Below are 14,461 nucleotides of genomic sequence, written 5' to 3'. Positions count from 1 at the left end.
GTGGAAACATATATACAGCCTAAATCTTCCCATTCCAACCCCTCCCTAGCATTCCATTAGTGGGATTAATCACATTTAGAATGTTGCAATGCTATCACCTTCCCACCATCCATTACTAGAAATTTCCCTTCACCCCAAACAGAAACCCTACTCTCATTTCTTAACTCCCCATTGCCCCTTCCCCCACTTCTCGTAACCCATACTCTATTTTTCATCTCTATGGTCATATTCTCTGATACTTTCTTTGTGTTTCCCCTGGGGCTTAAATTTAACCTCTTAAATCTATAACAATCTCATTTTTCTTTGACACCAACTTAACTTCAATAGGACACGTAAACTATGTTCCTATACTCCTCCATTTCCGCACTTTTATGTAGTTCTTGTCAAAAGTTACATATTTTACATTGACTCCAAAACCACTGATTTATCATTACAGTTTATGTATTTTAGATCCTGTAGGAAGTAAATAGTGGAGTTACAAATCAAAAATACAGTAGTATTGGTATTTATATTTACCATGTGATCTTCACTGGAAATCTTTATTTCTTCATGTAGTTTCAGTCAATTGTTTATTGTCCCTTCCTTTCAGCCTGCTCAATTCCCTTTAGCATTTCTTATAGGACAGATCCACTGGTGATGATGTCCCTCAGCTTCTGATTATCTGGGAATGTTTTCATCTCCCCCTCATTTTTAACCTCCAGTTGTTTGTGAATTTTCTAAGTCTCTGATGGTTATTGACTTATATTTGTATTTCACTGTGGTCAGAGAATGTGCTCTGAATAATTTCAATGTTTTTTTAAATTTATTGAGGTTTGTTTTATGTCCCAGCCCATGGTCTATTCTGGAGAAAGTTCCGTGATTACTAGAGAAGAATGTGTATCCTGGTGATTTGGGATGTAATGTTCTATATATGTCTGTTAAATTTCTCTATATCTCTCTCTCCTTTGTTTCTCTGTTGGTAGGGCTCCCTTTAGTATCTGAAGTAGGGCAGGTCTTTTATTAGAAAAATCTCAGCATTTGTTTGTGAAAAATTTAAGCTCTCCCTCAAATTTGAAGGAGAGTTTTGCTGGATAAAACATTCTTGGTTGAAAATTTTTCTCTCTCAGAATTTTAAATATGTCATGCCACTGCCTTCCTGCCTCCATGGTGGCCGCTGAGTAGTCACTACTTAGTGTTATGTTGTTTCCTTTGTATGTGGTGAATTGCTTTTCTCTTGCTGCTTTCAGAACCTGCTCCTTCTCTTCAGTATTTGAGAGTCTGATCAGAATATGTCTCGGAGTGGGTTTATTTAGATTTATTCTATTTGGAGTTCAGTGGGCATTTATGCTTTGTGTATTTATATTGTGTAGAAGGTTTGGGAATTTTTCTCCAACAATTTCTTTGAATACTCTTTCTAGACCTTTACCCTTCTCTTCCCCTTCTGGGACACCAATCAGTCTTAAATTTGGACGTTTTATTTTATCTATCATATCCCTGAGATCCATTTCAATTTTTTTCAGTTTTTTTCCCCATTCTTTCTTTTGTTCTTTCATTTTCCATTCTGTGGTCCTCAAGGATGCTGAGTCGTTGTTCAGCTTCCTCTAATCTTGTATTATGAGTATCCAGAGTCTTTTAATTCGGCCAGCAGTGTCTTTTATTTCCATAAGATCTTCTATTTTTTTATTTACTCTTGAAATTTCTTCTTTACGCTCTTCTAGGGTCTTCTTTATGTCCTTTATATCCTGTGCCATGCTCTTCTTGTTTGTCTTTAGTTCTTTGATTAATTGCGCCAAGTACTGTGTCTCTTCTGAGCTTTTGATTTGGGTGTTTGGGTTTGGGTTCTCCATATTGTCTGGTTTTATCATATGCTTTAAGATTTTCTGTTGTTTTTGGCCTCTTGGGATTTGCTTTACTTGATAGGGTTTTTTCAGGATATAAAACATACTGATCTCTAATTTGTCAGACCTAGAGCTTGGTGGCGTACACTCTCTCTAACTAACCAGCAGATGGCATCCGTGAGTCACCTATTCCCCTCAAGTCAGTTCTCCCCAACTTTGTCTTTGTGGTGTGTGGGGATCTGATTCTTGTGGTGTTCAATTGGTGCACTAAGTTTGAGTGTGTTGTTGGTGCTGTCCGCCCTGAATGTGGGGCGTGTGTCTGGGTGGTTAGGGAGGCAGGGCAGCTTTAATAATCAAACTTGCCAGGTGTTCCTGGAGATTTGAGGTTGTTGCAAGAGTCTAAGCCTTCATTTCAGTCTTGCCACAGATTGTCTCTGCCGCTGACCCACAAGTCCTTGGTATTGGCGTAGGGTCCCTAGGATTTCCAAGTGGGTCCCCCTTTTCAGCCATGCTCTTCCAGGACCTCTGCTGAGGGAAGGTTGTGCCATGTCACAAGTGCACTCCGGCCCTCCAGGGAAGCCCTGGGCCACTGGGCTGTGCAGGGGCATTCCTAGCCTGCTGTAAAGATGGTTGAATGGGGCATGTTAATTTCCCCCTTTTCGCACAGCTCCACCTTCCCAGCTCCAGGACAATTAGCTGTGGGTGCACTAAAGGCCACTGTCCACGGCCGATATTGTGGCATGTGCGCGGTGCTGCGGGAAACACTCCCTGTCACACTGGGACCCTTGTCGCGGCTCTGGGCTATAGCTCTGGCCCCGGGCAGGAGTGTCCCCAGCCCGCCGGGGAGATGGCTGCAAGGGGCGTGGTTTCTTTCTCCTCTTGGCTCTGCTCTGTCCCCCTGGCCCCGAGACAATCAGCAGCGGGCTATCGTTCACACCAGACATCGAGATGTTTGGCACAGCCTGCTCCTGCCATGCTTCAATGTGTGGTTCTCACCGTCATAACCGCAGCTGCTCTCAGGTTTTTTTTTTTTTTTTTAAAGAACTAGTCTGTCTCCAAATGCCAACCCATGGTTTTCCCACACCGTAGCATGGCCGCTGGACTCTCAGCCGGCTCACTCACTCGTTTCAGTATGCAGACTCCTGGTTTCACCAAATGCACGGTCTCTTAGCAGACCTTCTCCAGCTGGTACATCACTGGAACTGGTGTTCTGGGTCACTTTCTGGCTTTTATCTCATATTTTTCATGGAGGTGTTTTTTGGCCCTGTCTCACCTATCTGTCATCTTAGGTTCCTTCCTTGGATTTTTTTTTTTTTTAATTTTTATTCTGTTACCATATATACAATCTAATATTTCCCCTTTTAATCATATTCAGATATATATATTTCAGTGCTGTTAATTGTGTTCACAGTGTTATGCTACCATCATCACCATCCATTACTAAAGCATTTCCATCATTCCAAATAGAACCCGGAACATTTCAAGCCTTAACTTCTCATTCTATACGAAATGAGAAGTTATGCCATCTTTTGGACTGATCAGAATTTGTGTTTATTGTCCCATTTTCTCCTCTTTTATCATAGTAAACATTCTTTTAATATTCTTTTAGTGATTATCCTAGAGATTACAACATGCATGTTTGACTCATTATAGAGTAATTCAAAGTAGTACTTTTACCACTCCCTTGATAATTCTAGATATGGTTAGAAAACTAGCCTACTTTAACTCCATTTACTCCCTCCTCCATTTCATGCTTTTTGGTTATTGTTACCTGCTTTAAATCTAGATTTAAATTATAGACTTAAAACCCCATGATATCTTGCAATTATTGATTTGTGTAGTTAGCATTCACTGTTCTTAATATTATCCATTGTTTTTCATGTTTCCTTCAATTCTATGGTTCCTTCTGGGATAATTTTTGTTCTATCCAAAGAACTCCCTGTAGAATGTTTTTAATATAGCTATTCTTCATGTTTTGTATGTATGAAAGCAGTTTATTTCCTCTTCAATTTTGAAGGATAGTTCCATTTAATGTAGAATTCTAGGTTTCTCCCTCCACTTTAAAAATGTTGTTCCATTCTGTTGTTTTCCATTGTTTCTAGCGAGAAGGCAGCTTTCAAACTTATTGCTACTCCTTTGAGGTTGCACTGCTTTTTCTTAGGCTGCTTTTATGAATTTTCTCTTTCTTTGGTTTTTCACTTCTTACTATGAGTTGCACAGGAATGCTTTTCTTTTTACTTATCCTACATTGGGTCCTCAGAGCTTCTTGAGTTTTGGGGTTGATGTCTTGCATCAGTTTTTGAAAATTCACAGCAATTATCTATTCTAATGCCACATTTGTCACATTGTCTCTCCTTTTCTTCTGGAACTTCAATTCCATGCACATTAGATCTCTTCATTATTCCCTATGTATATTGAGCACTCTGTATTTTCCCTCCCTTTTTTTCTGTTTTGTTATTTTCTCTTGATTGTCTTCCAGTTCACTAATTGTGTCTTTTGCTAATTAGTCTCCAGTTAACCCATATAATGAATTCTTAATTTTATAGACTGTGTTTTTTAATTTTAAAATTTCCATATAATTATATTTTCTAGATTTATTTCTCTAATGAAATTCTCCATCTTATTTTCTGTTTCTTCCATCTTTTCCATGGTTTGTTTTATTTATTTATTTATTTATTTATTTATTTATTTATTTCACCTTTACCTACTTTTTTTTTTTATTACAAGACTGCAAAGCATATGTGAAAAATTCATCATCCGTTAACTACATCTAAAGCACAAATATTTGGGGAAAAAGAGGGGAATAAACAGATTCATTAAATTATGATATGATTAAATCCTTGACCAAATAGAAAATTTATATTATAAATCCAGAAAAAAAAAGTTGTAAAATATAGTTTACAATAATTATTCACATTCAAGGCTGTACATCAATACATTCAACATGTCAGTGAACATGAATTCAATCCAAATAATTCATATATTAGAATTTAAATAACACAGACTGAACTAGAGGCCAACAAGAGCCAGCAAATAACCTCCTCTATATTTTAAAGTTTAAATATACAGTAGTTATAATTATTTTGATGATTTTGTCTTCACTCCAATATCTGGGCCGTCTGTGGTTCTGTTTCTATTGTCTTCTTTTCTGCTTTAATTTCATCACATGGTCCTGTCTTTTGCTGTCTAGTAATTTTTGACTGAATGTAGGAGTATGGATATGAAAACTTGTAGAAGCTCCAGATGATGTGATTTTCCTCCAGAGATGATTCATCTTTCTACTCTACTCAGCAGAGAAAGTAGGGTTGACCACTTTAGCCCGGTGTGGACTGTGCTTAGCCGAGACTGTGCAGTAGCCTCTGTCCTGTTCAGTCTACTTGGGGGCTGTCCCTGGCCCTCCAGGATTTCCAGAGGAGAATTTACTATGTTATCTGGGTCTCCTGTCTCTGCGATTTTCCAGTCTGTCTTCATTTTCTCTAAAGACTGATCAAAACTCCACTCTGCTTTTCGGAGATTTTCATTTTGATTTTCAGCCTCCCACACCATGCATCTCCAGGATTTGGCAGATGACCTGAGGGGGAAAAATGACTGTGTTTGAAACCTGTCCAGGTGTTTGCACCAGTCTGCAAGCACTGCTCCATCCCACCTGCAGGCAGAAGTTCATGACTCCATGATTTTAATTGTTTGATGTACCATTTAAGCAAACCCTTATTTGAAAATCGTTTTTTAGAAGACCAATACATTAGGTTGTAATCTTTCATTTTTGATGGAATTCTTTGGTTTTCAATGGAACTCATTTAAATGGAAGATTACCTCTAGGGTAATTAATTATCACTTAGTTTACAAAATTTTCCATTGTATACAAGTTTTCAGGTATGGTATACTTTTAGTTAGGCAGAAAACTAGTTTGTATTTATCAAACATCTGAGTTGCAACATTTAAAAATGCAAATGCATTGGTTTTTACTAACACAGACACTTGAAGTAACTGCTAATAAATAATTTATAGGTTAAACCTATTTGCAATTAGCAGCATATATTTGCATATATGCAACCAGTGTTAATTATCCCTTTTTTGAATATGCTCTACTCTTTGAAAATTTGTCCAGTTACCACTGGTTCTGATATGAATGAGTTTGTATGGTATCATTCTCTTAAAATAATTCTGAATTTGCTCTTTCAATGTCAGTATCAAATGGTTATGACACATGTTAATTTTAGGCAATTAAATGTCTGTGGGATTGTCAATTACATTGAAATGAGAAGTTAAAAAAACACCAAATATTATACCAAATAGGAAATACACCAAAATATTAATAGTGAAATCTCTGCGAGTTGGGATTAAAGTTGAATTTTTTTGCACCGTCCCTCCCTCTTCCCCTCTATTCCAATCTCCCACCTTCTTTTTTTCCCTCCCCCCTCCCCTGCCTTCTTTTCTTCTTTTCTGTGTATTTCAGTGTTTTCCAGATTTCTGAAATGCATTACGTTACAATGAGAAAAGCAGTACACGTTAATATTTAAAAACCAGCTTCCTTAATGTGAAGGTGCATAGCCATAGTTGAGTGGCCCCGACTCGCGTGATTTCCGAATTGCCTCCCATGTGTCATGGGTGTTGAGGAAATAGCCTCACATTCTACCTTGTCATCCAAGCTGCTGTGTTAATGGCTGCAGACACAGGAGCCGAGAATGCAGGGATTCTCTGCCAGGGCCTCACGGCGTGTTGTGTGTTTCTTTGCAGACTCTATGAAAACAAAGGCGAGGCCGACTTCGTGGAGTCCTTGGTGCAGCTGTTCCGATCCATCAGCGACATGATGAGCAGCGCGTCGGATCAGACGGTCAGGGTGAAGGTAGGACCTGGGGGGCAGCAGCGCGGGCCTCGCTCAGGGCTGGCAGGGGCTGGCAGGCCTCCCGGGCAGGCTTCCAGCGATGCCTGAATTCGTGGGGGAGACCCGGGAGCCTCCTTGGTGGTGAGCATGATCATGCTCTGTGGGCAATAAATTTCCTTCTTTCCTTCCTCCCGAGGTGCTCCTAAAGCACTTTCATTACTTACCTCCGTGCTCCTCAGGGAGGAGAGGTTCTGTATTGACTTTATTTAAATAAAGGGAATGATGAGAATCATGTTTTACGCTGAACTTGTCAGGGTGTCTCGATGTCTCAGAAGACGTGGGAGGCTGAGGCTGGCAGTGCCCCGGGTATCACTGTCAGACCTCAGGCTTTGCCAGGGAAGTAGTGCTGCGTCTTTGTCCTGCAGTGGATCTTGCCTGCGCAGAAGAGAGAGGGAGCCGAAGCTCCTGGGCTCTGACCGGTCTCCCCACCTCTGATTACCTGCTCCTGCCCTGTTGCCCTTTGGAAGAAGATGTCTTAGGTCACTGACGTCTGACCATTCAGAAGGACACTCCCCAGAGGCCAAGTGTGGGGAGGGCTCTTGGAGAAGCCCCAGGACCCCAGGGTCTCGGGTACCCCTGTTAACAGCAGTTTTTATGGGGGTGGCTTATTATTTATTGCAGGAGGAGCTACACAGTTTGCAGTTTGCTTCCTGCACTAATTCCTTAAAAGAACAAGAATCTTCCAAGTGTATGTTCACTTTTCTACTCCTCATAGCTGCCTCTACTCTCACTTTCCTCTTCCAAAAACATCCTTATGGCTATTGTCTTAAAAATGTTTTGCGAAAGTGATTTTCCAGCTTTAGAGCTTTCCCAGACAGTCCGGAACAAAGATGTATGAGTTTTCAGAAGTGTCTTGTGATTGCTGCAACCAGTGGAACCAAAGAAATGAAACGTGAAGAAAGTCTTATTGTTCCTTTTATCTCAAAGGCAGTGCAGCTGTATGGTAGAGCCAGTGGATTCTTCAACACAATTTCTTGATCATTATATCAAGTTGTTAGAATAAATTAGTGATCCACAGAGAAAGGCATGTGGCTTGTGTATTAAAAGTTGTAAGTTGATTATTTAGGCAACTTGATATTTCCTAAATCTGGCTCAGTGCTTCAAGGTTAAATTAGCAATGTGTTCAGTACGTTTACTACTAAATTCTGTGGGCATTTTGGAAAAGTAGATACAAATTACAGGAAGTATTAAGCTCAGAAATAATTTTGGATTTCTGAATTTTTTCTTACATTATTAAATTTGACCGGGCTTGACTTGTGCCTGCCTACCTGTCTATGTCAAATCATTTAGTGGTGCTTGCTTCAGCAGCACGTATGCTAAAGTTGGAATGAGATTAGCATGCTAGAGAAGATTAGCATGGTCCCTGTGCAAGAATGACATGCAAATTCATGAAGCATTCCATGTTTCAAAACAAAACAAAACAAAACAAGCATTTAGTGACTTGGCGACTTAGAAGACCCTTCCTCAGTGGGTGTTTTCTTAGAAGACACAGTTGAATTCAGTGCTTTCATCTGTCAGAAGACCCACTGGGTTTTATTTGAAATGTCACCTCCCTTGCTGCTAATTTTGTATCCTGTTAGTTCACAGTGGGTGGTCTCTCAACATCTGAGATTTCAGGGTTCCCATAACTTGACCTTCGCATTTGTGCTGTTTTAACATCTTTTAAGTTTTGCGAGTTCGAAAATGGAAGTAAAAGAGCAAATCATCTTACAAAAAGAAAGTGTATAAAAGCCTATGGTGGTTCTTAGGGGTCTGAGTTGTATACTGCCGGGGCCCTTGCCGGGTGTTTGAGTTTCGAGAGGATTGCGTGGCCTCCCTGGCGACGTGGAGATCAGCCTGCTGTCTTTGCCTTCGGGGGGTGACTGTGGGTGACCCGGGAGGACCTCTTTGGCCGTGAGAGCCCCGACTCTGTGGTCCCCTCCTCAGAACTGAACCCCCACTTCCATCCACCTTGTCGATTAGAGACAGCCCGGGGGTCTGTGTCCCAATGAAGGGAGAGGCAAGAGGGGTTTCAGGTAATAATTTACTGCACAATAAACGTGGCATCCACAACACAGCTTTCAACAGTGCCACTTTCCACTGGATTTAGGTATGGTCCTTTTTATCAGGGTCACCCATTTAAGCAAGGAGACACACATATAGGAGAATACTTGGGCAGGTTGTCGTGTTAAATGGGAGAGGAAACTGCAGTGAATGTGTGCGCTCGCCTTCTTTTCCTCTGCCCTGCCAGACGGCCGCCCTGGGTGAGGTTCATGGCCTGGGCACCTACTCCGGGGCATCCGAGTGTTTCTGGAGACGGGGGATTCACTGTCTCCAGTTAGTACCCCCCACCCTCAGGCACTAGGCAGAGTGTGCTCCTCTGTGTGGGGCTGAGGATTCCAGAACCCTCTGTGGAGGGAAACTTTGACCATGATCCACATTAAGAAACAGATCCTTACTCTGTGTGTGTGTGTGTGTGTGTGTGTGTGTGTGTGTGTGTGTGTGTATGTGTGGCATATATAAGGCTGAAAAGTGTTTCATTGAAATGTTCTTACCCTCCTTCTATGGGATGCTTTCTGACATTCATGGTTCTAGTCTAGTCTCCTTTAGTCTATTCTATAATAATGTTTGTTTTTTAAATTCCGTTTTACTGAGATATATTCATATATCATGCAGTCATCCATGGTGTACAATCAGCTGTTCACAGTACCATCTTACAGTTGTGCATTCATCACCCCAATCTATTTTTGAACATTTTCCTTACACCAGAAAGAATCAGAGTAAGAATAAAAAATAAAAATAAAAAAAGAACACCCAAATCATCCCCCCCCATCCCACTCTATTTCTCATTTAGGTTTTGTCCCCATTTTTCTACTCATCCATCCATACACTGGATAAAGGGAGTGTGATCCACAGGGTTTTCACAATCACACTGTCGCCCCTTGTAAGCTACATTGCTATACAATCGTCTTCAAGAGTCAAGGCTACTGGGTTGCAGTTTGATAGTTTCAGGTATTTACTTCTAGCTATTCTAGTACATTAAAACCTAAAAAGTGTTACCTGTGTAGTGTGTAAGAATGTCCACCAGAGTGACCTCTCGAGACCATTTGAAATCTCTCAGCCACTGAAGCTTTATTTCATTTCATTTCACATCCCCTTTTGGTCAAGAAGATGTTCTCAATCCCATGATGCCAGGTCCAGATTCATCCCCGGGAATCATATCCTGCGTTGTCAGGGAGATTTACACCCCCGGGAGTCGGGTCCCATGTACGGGGGGGGGAGGGCAGCGAAGTCACCCGCCAAGGTGGCTTAGTTAGAGAGAGAGAGAGGGCCACATCTGAGCAACAAAGAGGCACTCAGGGGGAGACTCTTAGGCACAATTATAAGCAGGGTTAGCCTCTCCTTTGCAGTAACAAGCTTTGTAGGGGCAGCCCCAAGACAGAGGGCTCAGCACATCAAGCCATCAGTCCCCAATGTTTGTGAGAACATCAGCAGCAGTCCAGGTGAGGAAGTCCAACACCTCTGCATCCTCCCCCAGCTGTGCAGGGTGGTCTCGAATATATACTTTTATTCTCCACCCAGATTGCTTTAGGGTGTATTGCTATTTCATTCTAATCTATACAGACCTACCATAGCTCACTTTCTACTCAAAGTTCCATGTAAGTGTAGTATTTGAACAAACTGACTGTACAAGTTATATTATTTAGAAAATATAGCTCCAAATAAACATCTCTTCCCTTGGTCTCACATGGAAGTTGAAGTGTGAACACAGTCAGTTTCAACCTTTACCCTTTGGCCCGATTTGCTGTAATCTTAACCAGATCTGCTTTATTCATATCTCCATTTATTTCGTGAATAGCTAATGGATCTCAGGCTGCATTTGAAAAGCACTGCTTTTTACCGTTCTTCTTGGCTTCTTCCATTGATCAGTTCAGTATGAAAACATTACTGTAAGTGTTCTGCATCTCTTCCACTGTCTTGTGACGCCCTGGGCCCCTGGTATTCCAGCATCTTTCCCTACTGGTATCTGGATTGGACTGGGGTGAAGAGTAATTGAATTCGAGGCCCCCCAAGCTGAGATTGGCACACGAGATGCGCAAGAGGTTGTCTTCCTTCTGGGGACTGTTCCTGGGGAGCTGCTTTCCCTGTCTCTTTCCATTCTAACCATCTTGTGGAGCCATTTCCGACTGTTCTCCATGGGAAGAAACTGTCTAGAGAATAAGCTGCTCCACGTCACGGTGACACAGTTGGCAGGAGGTGGGAGGTTCCTGCCCCCCACAAAGCACAGGTTTCATTTCCTTAAAAATAATATCTCGGCTTGAAATGAACTCTATTTATTTGCCTTTTATCTTAGTCTAAGTTCTCATTATTTGGAATTTTTTGCTGCTTTTTGGAGCTAGCTGCTCCAGCTAGCATCTGGAGCCCACCCTGCCTCTCAAAAGTTTGTAAGTGTAGAATCTTTATTGCCCTTGGGAAAAACTGTCTGAATGTATTAGGGATGATGAACAATAAGGATCAAAAATAACATGATTTCCTTGGAGATGAGGGATTTGGTCTTACTCAAGCAACTTTTTGACCCACCCAGGGCCTCGCTTGCTGGCGGTGTGCCTGGGCTCAGCCCTTCCTCCCAGGCGCTGGCTGACTCCTCCGTGCGCTGTGCTCCAGGTTTTCATAAAGATGAGGGCTATTATCAGTCTCATTCTGTTTTAAAACACAGTGCACAATTATTGTGTCCTTGCTCTCAGTTTTAAAAGTAATATGTGATTTTGTTACAAATGTGGGAAATAGCAAAATATTAATTAAGAATAAGATTCACTTATCACCTCAACTGCACGAGTTGACACTGTTAGCATTTTATTCCTTATAAATGCTTTCTCTCTTCATTTAAAGTCATTAAATATCTATCTATCTATCTGTTTATCTATCTATCTATCTATCTTTCTATCTACTTTTACAATCTTCGTTTTTTGCCACTTACATTTCTCATCCTCCTTCAATGTTTTTCAGGGAGATATGTTTAAGGTTACTTGTTGCTCTGCCACATGGTTGTATTATAACTTATTCAACCAATTTTCTATTTTAGAGTGTTTAGATTGTATCTAGCTTTTACTTCCACCAACAGGAAACAAGTGTCCTGGGCTGACCGTCTCTGGGTTGCTGTGCAGCACCTGGATTTCCAGGAGCCCTGAGGTCCTATGGAAGTCATGACCGACGCTGTTAGGACTAGCCTGAGTCTGAACTGTGCCCTGTCATCTGGACCACTTGTGTTAAGTGTGATTGTCTGAACTTCATTTTCTGCTACAGTTCTGGTTCTGCCTTGTGTCTCCACTTCCTTCTACATGTTGTGAGACTGAGCTGTTCCCCAGTGATGTTGTGTGGCTAGAGGGCCATTTGGTCACTCTCAGAAGCCACCTGCTTATGTAAGCTTTGTTTCTTTTGGCAGGGGTTGGTAGCCAATTAGGAAAGGGGAAGAGAGCTCTGGTGAGTTCAAATCCCTTGGGCCCTGAGGCAGCGGGCCTGAGATTGGGGAACCCTCACAGATAGTAGAGCAGTTTAAAGGAATTGGAGAGCCTTTTGAGCCAGAAAGTCTTACTAAGAACAAGCCATACAATATTTTCTTCATCTTTTTGGGGTGGCGAGGTGGAGTGGGTTGCTGATTGCATCAACTGATCTGGGAATGCTGTTGACACAAGTCATGGCATCACTAGCAAGTCTCTCATTTTCTGTGTGGACAAGCATGAGGTGGTTTGGGTGGAGACCATCCAAGCCATGTTGCCTGTGTGGGGGACAGACGTGCTGAACCAGAATTTTGGGTAGCTGAGGATTGGCACTTAAGTGAAATGAGCCTTTCACTTGATTGATTAAGAATTGGCAGAAGACTTGGCCTTCTGGAGAGTTCTTTCTGACACAGAGAAGAGAGGGACGTTCTAGAGTTCAGGGAGTGCGGGAACCAAGCTAAGCTTGGAAGTCCACATGGACATCAATTTGGATGCCAGCGGCACCCAGGCCAGGGGTTGAGGAAGGGCTGGAGGGAAGCGGGCCCTGAACCAGGGGTCCCTGGTCAGCCTGGGACATGAAGAGCTGTTGACCAGCACTTCTGAGACCTCATTGTGCACACAGGTCACCTGGAGGTCTAGTTAAAATGCAGATTCTGACTTAGTAGGTGTGGGGATGGGATGAGAGTTTTCATTTCCACCAATCCCTGGGCAGGGCAGTGATGGTTAACCAGCTCTAGAGAACACTTCGGTTGTGGGGTAAGCACCAGTAGCTGGGGAGAGGACGTGAGTCTGGGCTGGTGCAGCCGTTCCCTTCAGAGCTTGGCTTTGCCCCAGCCTCTGGCCATCAGCTGCCCCATATCATGGGATATTCTGGTTCAACAAGTCTACTCTCTGCCTAGAGGATGAGAGACTTCACGTGAAGCCACATCTCTCCTGTCTATCACATTCCTGGATCAATTAACCAATCAACGACTCCTCTTCCCCCTCAAAACACAAAATACACACACACAACACAGAAGAAGGTAAAAAATTATTTTATGGCTTGCTCTTAGTAAAGCTTTCCAGGCACACTTCCTTTAAACTGCTTGCCAGTCTCTAGCTTCCAGACTGCCAGTGGTTCCACAGTCTGGCCGAGACATCTGAACCCACCAGACATGGCAGCTTCCAGATTCTTCCTCCTTAAAATTTGGAGAGCAGTTGCCTCACAATGGATTTCTCTCTTGCCTGATAGTTAAACAATCTTCTTGGCTGCTTCCTGAGGACTCATGCTGTCTCTGCAGGTGGGTGAACCCTCCAGGGGCAAAGCTTTTCATCCATGGTGGCCTGGATGGATACAACTCTTTCTTTGACCTCTTGTCCATCACCATTTGTACTGCACACTGCACATCATTGCAGCAGTCACAGAAATGAAAATCATTTCCATCATATTCCTTTGGAAATTGGACATTTATGTTTCTACCAGTTCTGGTGCATGTGCACTAGAATTTTTATAGGTACAATGTCGATAGCTTTCGGATTCTTGCGTTTTTATCACTATATCATCAGCACCTTTCCATATTGACATACAGTCATAATTATACTTGTAATGGCTGTACGCCAATTCAGAACATGCAGCTGAGTCCATGTGGGTTCGTTTGTGTCATCTCTTTACCTATTGTTGAATACTGGGGTTTTGCATTTACCGTTTAAAACCTGTAATGAATGTTCTCATTAATAAATCATGCAGGGAGTTTGTCTTTTCCTTTAACTCTGTAATCAGTTTTCTTGATGTTGGTCACCCCACTGTCTCTGTGTCAGAGGACAGGCCTTTACTGTGGGTTGCAGAGTCCAGGAGTTCTCCTTGCTATCTTGCCCGCCCTCTGGTGAGGATCCTGGTGGAAAAACACCCTCTGACCATGTGGCTTCCCGGCTCAGGAGCAGTTTCCTCCCCCCACTCCTGACTGAGGCCTTCAGAGCTCTCTGTCCCCTACTGTCCCTCCCAGACCTGTGGCATCTGTCTTGAGCCCCGCTTCCTGCCCGAGGGCAGTGAGGGCCAGCTCTTTTCTCCTTCCTCCTTCAGGATTTATTGAGTGTCTCCTGGGAGAGTGAGTGGGTCCAATAGATAGGTTTATACCTATTACCTTACTACTCATTTTTTAAGAAATTCATTCAGTAACACTTGTTTTCTCCTGTGGGCCAAGCACAGTGCCACGTGCTGGGGGTTGAAGCATGAATAAGACCGATGAGGTTCCTGTCCTCACGGTGATTACACTTGAGTGAGCGTGTCAGATGCAAAGAAGCTA

The 14,461-nt window shown here is 42.4% G+C and overlaps 1 protein-coding gene and 1 pseudogene across 2 annotated transcripts in view; both read left to right on the top strand.

The window, feature by feature from the left end:
* DOCK1 (dedicator of cytokinesis 1) overlaps positions 1–14,461 on the top strand; it is a 546,722-nt gene that overhangs the window by 147,256 nt on the left and 385,005 nt on the right. For both annotated transcript variants that reach the window (XM_037804943.1, XM_037804942.1), the window contains exon 23: positions 6,555–6,663. In XM_037804943.1, the coding sequence (XP_037660871.1) occupies positions 6,555–6,663 (109 nt within the window). The remainder of the gene's footprint in view (positions 1–6,554; positions 6,664–14,461) is intronic.
* LOC119511043 lies at positions 7,995–8,110 on the top strand (annotated as a pseudogene).

Source organism: Choloepus didactylus, chromosome 15 (assembly GCF_015220235.1).
Source record: "Choloepus didactylus isolate mChoDid1 chromosome 15, mChoDid1.pri, whole genome shotgun sequence".
NCBI lineage: Eukaryota > Metazoa > Chordata > Mammalia > Pilosa > Megalonychidae > Choloepus > Choloepus didactylus.
The sequence above is the reverse complement of the archived record's forward strand: the minus strand, read 5'-3'. Positions and strand labels throughout refer to the sequence as shown.